The 9431-nt window shown below is 37.7% G+C and overlaps 1 protein-coding gene across 1 annotated transcript; it reads right to left on the bottom strand.

Moving 5' to 3' along the window:
* Positions 1-8523: 8523 nt before the first annotated feature.
* LOC104607056 (uncharacterized) lies at positions 8524-9231 on the bottom strand. The gene has a single exon (XM_010272549.2). The coding sequence runs from the start codon at positions 9175-9177 to the stop codon at positions 8683-8685; it is 495 nt and encodes a 164-aa protein (XP_010270851.1). The 5' UTR covers positions 9178-9231; the 3' UTR covers positions 8524-8682.
* Between the last annotated feature and the right edge of the window lie 200 nt (positions 9232-9431).

The following is a 9431-nucleotide window of genomic DNA, read 5'->3' as shown; positions in this document are numbered from 1 at the left end:
TGCCACACTTACTTTTTGTTTAATATGATAATTAATTAATCTCATACATGTGCTTGAATTTTTTTTTTTTTGCATTTTTTATGTATTTTTTTCATTTTTGTATTTTTATATTTTATTATTTTTATTATTTATTTCTGATATTAAATGTTAATACATTTGACCCAAAAGTTGAACTATTGATCTTTGCCAAATAGTAAAATAATTTCATTTTTTGTGAGTTCTAATGTATTTCATTTTTATTATCAATTTGGTTTGAATGGTTAAATTGCTAAACCATCACTAAATAATGTTTTTTTAGCCATTTTTAAAATATATGAGTTTATATTGTTAAAAATATTAACATAGATCTAATTACTACCATTTATTAGTGAAAATTAACTTAAATATAGGATTTAATAAAAGAAAAATATAGGATTTAATAACTTTAAGTATAAGACTTAATGAGATGGGATTAAATAAGGTGAAAAGTAATAGTTGAAATTATTTTTCAACCCTTACAATTAGAGATGGATTAAATACACAAATATGGTGATTATAGTATCCATTAAAACTGACATTAAAACTATAATAAAATGACTTTTATACTCTTTCTCAAAACAAAATATAGAGAGTAATTTAAGTCCAAAAAAAGTTTCACACTACATTCACACTTTTATATATAGTATAGATATAGATTTGTGTCCCTAGGCGTTTGATCGCAAAACAAAAGGGAAGAAGAAGCCCTTGAAATATTGCGAAAAGAACTAGCCACCTTATTTGAGAAAACCTAGTCCAAAGCTTTTGCTTTTGATTGATTTTCAGTCGGTTTGTAGAGCAATCTGGTTTTTCCATTTCGGTCCACTAATTATAGCAGACCATAAAAACGTGGACCAATCCAATCCAATACAAAATTATGAACCGTCCAAATTACATTTGGTCTAGATGGGATCCAATCCAAAACCGGTCCATTGACACCCTTCTTTGGACTCTTCCCATCCATTGTTTGCATGGTCCATGAAATTTGGGCAAGTCCGACTCGATACATCTTTTGAACCGTCCAATCCACCCAAATCACATTTGGTTAATTTGGATGGGATCCAACCCAAATCCGATCCATTGACACCCCTATCCCATATGATCCCGATTCAATCCAAATTCCATTAATGTTTAATTGAGATCTCCGCCCTCTTGTTTGAGAAAATGGTTGAGGTATATAGTCAATCTTAATTGTTCTCGCTTGTTCGTACTACTATCCATATAAAGAGATTGTTGGAATAATGGGTTACTTATGTTACAAGTTAATTAAATGACTAGCGGAGGGGGCCCTGCATTACAAGGGCTCGCTCATAAACTATCAGGCTCAAGCTCAATTTGAATTAGAGACATGAGATCAAGCTCGGTTCGAGTCAAAAGTTTGGAAGTTCGAGCTCGGGTACCTTTAATTTTAGGTCTCTCAAGTAGTCGAGGTACCAAGCCGAGGTCTCCCTCAATTGCCAAGGTGCCAAATCGAGGTCTCTCTCAGCTACTGAAGTGTCGAGCTAAGGGGTTTACCTAGCAAGCGAGGTGTTGAGCTAAAGTCTCCCTTAGTTGACAAGGTGTCAAGATAAGGTCTCCCTCAGTTGTCGAGGTGTTGAGTCGAGATCTCCCTCAGTGACCAAGGTGTCGAGCCAAGGTCTCCCTTAATAGTCGAGGTGTCATCTAGCTCAAACTCTATTCAAATTAGAGACTTAAGCTTCAGCTCAAAAGTTCAAGCTCAGCTTGGCTCAAACCCGACTACCTTTGATTGCAAGTCCCATAACAGTCAAGATGCCGAGCTAAGGTCTCCCTCAGTTGGAGAGAGAGTGGCATTCTTGTAATTTATAAGGAGAGAGAGAGAGAAAGAAAGTTGGTAGGAGAGAGTGTGGCATTCTTGTAATTTGAAAGAAAACAAAAAAAAGCAAAAGAGAGAGTTGGTAGAGAGTGGCATTCTTGTAATTTCAATGAAAAATTTTCCATTTCCCACATCCTCAGGTCTTTTTACGTACACATTTTAGCTTAATATATTTATATAGATTCATGGCAGCAACCATGACTGGTTTAATTGATTTGGACTAGAGAAGAGAAGATAAAACAGCACCAACTTGAGATGCATACTTGAAAGACTCTAGATCACCTGCCCACGAGAACTCTGTCCACGTCTACCCATAACACACTACCTCATGAATTAGGAATATCTTCTTCTACATAATACTATGTAGGAGGATAAGATGTTCTCCATGTGTAGTTGCAATTTTATGTGGGTAGACATGGACAGACTTTGTATTGGCAAGAGATCTGGACTATACTAAAAAACGGCCAAACTTGGGATTAAACAGGTGATTGAGATTGAGGGAGAATAAGTTTGCATCCTGTGAACCCGTAGATTTACAAAAAGCACGAACTCGCCAGTTAAAAATGGTTACATCATCAACCTAAAAAATACCAAGTTAATGGGAATTCTTTTTTTTTTTTGATAGAAACCAAGAGGGGCTACACAAGACAAGGGGTAGCGCGTCCCCATAAATCAGACTTACAAATACAAGCTAGATTCCAAGGAAGATCACTAAGATTGAGACTTACTGTACCTTGTAAAGACGAAAAGGCTTGATTGGCGAGCCAATCTGTCGCTTGATTAGCTTCCCAATAGACATGATTGTAGACCAAGTCTTCATTTGCTCGATTCTTCATATCCAAACACTCTTCAATGATGTTCCGAAGGTTCTAGGGGGGGTCAATGAGTCGTTTCAGACAAGAATCATGATCAAGGAGTCGCCTTCAATGATGATGGAATGGTTTGGGAAATTCATTGCCAAGTTGTGGGCCTCCCATGCAGCCCAAGCTTCCGCCAAGTTGATTGTCGTAGAACCTAAATGGTAAGCCTTGTAATCTACCACATCACCCATGAAGTTTCTAGCTATGGTTGCGACTGAGCACAACCCATTGTTTAGCCAGGATGCATCAAAGTTAATTTTAATAGTGCCAATTTTTGGAGTTTGACACACAACATATTTGCATGACTTATGGGAATCCACCCCATTGGTCTTCAAATTGGTTTCATAGTATTCCGAAAAGGCCAATAGAGCTTTTTCAATTACCACCTGAAAAGGGGTTGTTGCATTATTAAAGGATTTTTGGTTTCTATTTTTCCAGATGTACCATAATAAAAATGCACACTTTTCTCTTTCATTGTTTCCTCCATTTGAATTTTTCTTACCAATTTTAAGCCACCAATATTCCAATGAAAGATTAAAACCTGAAGGACCCTCCAAAATGGGATTTATTGCATCCCAAATTTGTTTAACAACTGTACAATTTTTAAAAATATGATCTACATCCTCATTATCTCCACAAAAACTACATTTTCCATCCACACTTAAACCTCTATTTTGCAGAAGCAATTTTGGTGGACAATTAACCTTCCAAACAGTCAAATTCCACTTTAGGTTTAACTCTTCATGAATAGACAAGTTACATTTTAATTTATGAGAAGACTTAATTGAAAATTTTCCATCACAGCTAACTCTCCACACTAATTTATCTTCTTTTTTATTTGAGGGGATAAATATAGATTTTATTTTCCCCCAAATATTCAAAGGAACCAAGCTACAAATTCTATTTTCAACCCATGCACTCCTATTCTGATCAATAACCTCACTAAGAAGAAGATTATCATTTTCAATCCTATCAGGAGAAATAATTTGGTCCAAGGAGGTATTGCCAACCCAAGTATCTTTCCAAAACTTGATAGATTTGTCATTGTTTATTTCCCAACCTAACCCTTTTTTAAGGAGATCTCTCCCCTTAACGATACCTCTCCATGCCCATGATTTACCTTTCTTTTCCTTCACATTCCAAAAGTCCTCCTTCTGATGGTACTTGGTTTTAATAATTTTAACCCAAAGGTTATCACTGTTAATTAATGTTTTCCAGCCCAACTTTGCTAGGTTGGCTTCATTAACCCAATGGAGGTTTTTTAGCCCCAAACCACCCCAACATTTTGGGGTACACACCTTGTTCCAACCAATTAAACGAACCAGTTTTTTTTTTCACTAGAATTTGTCCATAAGAAGTTCCTTTGGCTTTTATCAATTTCATCAATGATATTTTGGGGAAACTTGAAAGAACTCATGAGAAATTGCGGCATTGTATTTATTGTAGCATTCATAAGGGCCATTCTACCTACCAAACATAAAGTGTTTTTTTTTCCAGCTTGCCAGTTTGTTATTAACCCTTTCCTTAAGATTCAAGAATGTGCTCTTTAAAACTCTACCATTTATTATGGGGGCTCCCAAATAAATATCAAACTTTGCTTGGATCAGGATTTTCAAAATTTTTGCTATGATTTTTTGGAATCTCGTTGGTGTGTTTTTCGAGCATTGGAGTGTAGATTTTGAAAATTTTGGGCACTGCGCAAAGAACAATTGGGCTTTTCTTACATAGAGATTCTTTTTCAAGTTTCTTTTCTAATGCTTTTGCGCAAAGAACAAAAGTATAGGGAGAAAGAATATCTCCTTGTCTGATCCCTCTAGAAGGGGTAAATTCCATAGAGGGGCTACCATTAATTAAAATTTGAAAATATATCTTTTTTATACATTCCATAACCCAAGTAATCCATTTATCATGAAATCCAAATTTCCTTAAGACTTTCTTAATGAAATCTCATTCTATTCTATCATAATTTTTTTCCATATCAATTTTGCAAGCAAGTATACCAATTTTTCCTTTTTTTTCTTTCTCATTGTATATAACATTTCATGAGCGATAAGAATGTTTTCATTAATCTACCTGTTAGGCACAAAGGCACTTTGGTATGGAGATATAATATTATCCAAGAAATGTTTAATTCTGTTAACAAGGATTTTTGAAATAATTTTATAGATGATATTGCATAAACTTATGGGCCTATAGTTGTTAATATTTTCAGGGTTCCCATTTTTTGGGATGAGTGTGATAAAAGTTTTGTTCAAAATTCAGCACAATTTCCCAGAATGGAAGAAAGCCTTGACAGCTTTACAAACGGAATCTTTTGTGATGTCCCTGAAGTTTTTGAAAAATAGGGCATTAAGACCATCTGGACCAGAAGGTTTAAGATCTTTGATTGATTTAAGAGCCTCAACAATTTCCTCATCAGTGACCTCCCTAATAATTGATTTATTTTGATCCCCAGTTGTACATTTATTGATCTCCTTAATAAACTCGTGTATTCCTCTTGTCCCATATGTTTGAAATCTCTTCTTGAATTTCTCATAAAAGACACATAATACTCCCTCTTGATCTTCAACTCTTTCACCCTCGTCATTTTTAATAGCAGTAATTTTATTTCTAGATTTTTTTATAATTGCTGAAGTATGAAAAAACTTATTGTTTTTATCCCCAAGTTTAACCCACTCGATTCTTGATTTTTGTGCCCAATACGCTTTTTCTTTAGTAAGAATATTATTTAGTTATTTTTGCAAGGCACCTTCCAAGTTCTACAAAGATCTATTATTATTTTCATCCAACATACATTTTTGGACATCTTCAAGAGAGTTTAAAATGTTTTGTTTTTTCTTAAAAATATTTCCAAAGTGTTTTTCATTCCAAATTTTCAGCATTGTCGCCACTTTATTTCTTCTCTTTACGAATTGGATTGCTTTAGATCCAGAGCATTCAACGTTCCAAGCTTTAGATATGACCTCTTGCACACTCGGATCTAAGCACCACATCTGTTCGAATCTAAAGGGCCTCGAACCTTTATATTGAGGAGGGTCCATATGAAAGATGAGGGGGGTGTGGTCTGAGGAAAGGAATGGCAAATTTTGAAGAGTGCTATTTGGGAAAAGTCTCCTCCAATCATCGTTAACAAGAGTCCAGTCCAAACGCTCCCAATTGAATTTATTTTTCCATGTGAATTGGAGACCCTTCATTTCCAACTCCATAAGGTTACAATCATTAAGGAGCTGGTTGAAATCTCTTGTTTGGCTCACCATGACCTCTCTCCCTCCTTTCTTATTATCACTTATCTTGAAAGAATTGAAATCACCAAGAAGGCACCAAGGCTCAGTTATTGAATCCGAAATGCCTTTAATCCATTTCCAAGGCAACTCTTTGTTCAGATTTATTAGGGGGTGCATAAACAAAATCACCAACAAGGCACCAAGGCTCAGTTAACGGGAATTCTATCGTTAGGTGAAGTAATTCCATTGAATCGGATACAAAAGGACAAAAAATCCAATTCTTTGAATCATTTGGAGATTTTCGAATTTCCTCTCATTTTCTCTTTTCCTCTGCCGAGCCTTAAAACAGATGCTTCCTACCTGCGTCCGTGTACGTGACATGCACCGGCGGCGATAAGAAATCAACTGACGGTCATCGGTCATCGTCATCATCTTTTTCTTCTTCGTATTCTCGTATTTGTGTCGAAAAATTCCAGGACCGAAGTGTAGAATTCAAGAGCGCCAATAAAATTACGATGAAACAATGGCATTGCAGTATCTCTACAGCCATCAACGTCCACGAACACGATGATCTAAGGTGACATCCGTGAGAGAACTTAGAGGAATGCTGGGATGGAATTGGAAGTATTGAGATACCTAAAAATAGTTGGAGAGAGATTAATGGCGGTCATCTCACTATTGAGACACTTGATAGAGTCGAACACTATGACTTCAAAAACATGAATGATCACGAAATCAATATCAAATCGAATTCCGAGTTCACGCGTGAACTGACAGAGATTGTCCTTTATCATGTTCGCCTCAGGAAACGATTCTGCTGGTACAACAACAGAATTCGAAGAGAGGAGGGAGGAACGTTACGAGACCTGGACTTGCTTGCGATCGCTTGAATGAACAACGACCATTGACCTCCGAGCCCAATCTCGAAGTCTATTATGTGTATGAACATGGCTCCACCAACGGCCTCTAAAAGCGCCTGATTAGCGGTGAAATTCGCAAATTGAACAACGGGAGAGATATACCAAAGGGCCTTATAGGCTATGATCTTGTAAATTATCTCGGATGAAGAGAGAGAGAATAGTCAATCCGGTTGGAGCCAGTGAGACGCGAAACGAGAGCTTCTTTGAAACGCAGCTCTCTAAGCGACTATTCCATTGGAAATTGCAGGCTGATTGAGCCGCGCCAATATCGTCAGTGTGGACTGTGATTCCTTGGATCCGAAGCACCCAGCAGCTTGAAAGAGCTGATCCAACTGTAAACAATCGAATTCGATCCCCTCTCCATTGTTGCTCCTAATCTGATGAAAATTGTTCGGCAGATTGAGATAAGTCGGACCGAAGTTTGTAGAGGCACCGGTCCAACCGGATTGCATCACCTAACACTAAATTCCCGTTAAAATTAGTCAATCTTTAAGTTGACGATGTGGTAATTTCTGGTTGCTAGGTTCACGCTTCTGGTAAACCCACGTATTCACAACTTGCGACCCCGCCGTGTATTGGGAACTCTCTTGGATGAGACCAAATCAGTCCCCCACAACATCCGGCAGTACATCTCTGTCGTGTATTGGGTGATAATCTCATAAATGATGATGTCATCATGGAGATGCTCTCATTATACAGCGAAAATGTCCTGTGAGATGTTATGGGGGGCTGATATGAACTCTCCAAGATGAGACCAAATCAGCCCCTCACAAGATTGCCTCTCATAACATTTCACAGCACATCCCCGTTGTGTATTGAGAACATTTCTGGATGATAATCCCATAAATGATGATATCATCATCGGGAAATGCTCTCATTACACTGCGGAGATGTGCTGTGGGACATTGTAAGGGGCAATCTAGTGGGGGGGCTGATTTGAACTCAAGGCAAAGGCATTTGGCGATTAGCCATTAACACAGCGGAGCAAGTGAGCAATAACTTCGTCTTGAAACCCGATAAGTCCACCTCGCAATTTTGTGTGCATTTTGGATTGGGCCCAGCCCTAGTGGCTTCGGTCATGTTGCGTTGTGGGTACTCCATTGTTCATACAAAACCTTGCATTTTGTATTATTTTATACGTATTTATACTGTATATTTGCATTTTTACTCACTTTCAAACTACTGAGCCTCTCTCTCAACAATCCCTTTCTTTTCTCTCATCCTTGCAATTTTATCTTTCCTCTCTCTTTTTTTGAATAAGTCCAATCGTGACCTGATCAGCTAAACTAACTTGGTGGTGACCATGCGGCACCGTGAGATACACAGAAAGTTATTTCTCAAACATCTCCATTCCCCTCAATTTTTTACCTTTATATTTCAAACCAAACACAGTTTAAATGTAAATATTAATGGTTGGCTTGCTGCAATTTGGGAAGAAACATGTTGGAAGAGAAGAAGAATTTAAATCAGTAATACTGTTCTTGGTTTGAAAGAAAAAATAGGGACCTTTTCTTTTAAACCAAACATAGCCTAAAACGAAACCGGCCACCAGTGAAGACGATCGAATTAAAATGAAATGGGAATGAATTTTGTTTTAAGAAGAGGATGCATATATTGCATGTTTTTAATTTAATTTCCATCTTCTTGGTGGAGATCCTACTAATAGCTCATGGATGAAAATAAGACAAATTTATTCAATTATTGGAGGGATTATTATTGGGTGGGTTAAGAAAAGTCGACCCATGCACACTTAAAAAAGGAGAAAAAGCAGAATAACAAACGTACAGAGAGAGAAAACTAGCGAGTTCATTAATCAGGCTTTCACTTCACTACTTGGCATTTACTGTAATTGTGGCATTAGCTTCCTTGGTTTGCTTCGCTTCCTTATAGACCTCCTCCTGGATCTCGAATGCAGAAACAGGAAAGGTTCTGGTCATACCCGTCGGAGTCTTGAAGGTGATCTTGCCGGTGGGTGGATCGTCGACGTAAATCTCGCTTATGGTGACCCAGATCAAGAGCTCCTTGGCCTTTACTCCGGTCAGCTTCTTGATCCTGCTTTTCTCAACATGGGCTGTGACATAGGGTGCATAGGACACTGGCTTCCCAATCGACTTGAATTTATGCTCAGTCTTCTTCTTCTGTTTCAGCCAAACGAAGCCTGTTTCCTCTATGTACCCACATTCTTCTGCATCTTTTACTGGGAGGAGACCACTAGGCAATCCTACCTCCCTCAGCAACAGCTGGAATTTCTCTTGACAAACCTCATCTCCAACATACACCTCAGCTTTGGCTCTAATTTCTGGTGTGATCGGAGACTTGTCCATCTATCACAAACTTCACTCTCCTCCCTTAACTCTTCAAGGCCTACTCTCCTTTCCTCAGTTGGGCTGAATTTTTATAGGAGAAAGCCACGAATCTGCCCCCTGTTCTGGGATAGATTTACTCATTATGCCATTGTGTCTCCGGACAAAGTGGGTGAATGTAGGGGTGTCATTGGATCGGTTTTAGGTTAAAAACCGTCCAAATCAAAATCAATTTGGATAAACTAATAAGACATATTGAATTAGGCCAGTCTAGA

This window comes from Nelumbo nucifera, chromosome 3 (assembly GCF_055504915.1).
Source record: "Nelumbo nucifera cultivar China Antique chromosome 3, China Antique-T2T, whole genome shotgun sequence".
NCBI classification, from domain to species: domain Eukaryota; kingdom Viridiplantae; phylum Streptophyta; class Magnoliopsida; order Proteales; family Nelumbonaceae; genus Nelumbo; species Nelumbo nucifera.
This window is presented reverse-complemented; position numbering and strand designations above follow the sequence as displayed.

Excerpts from the sequence above, each read along its gene's own strand:
- LOC104607056 (XM_010272549.2), bottom strand. The coding sequence starts at position 9,177 with ATGGACAAGTCTCCGATCACACCAGAAATTAGAGCCAAAGCTGAGGTG.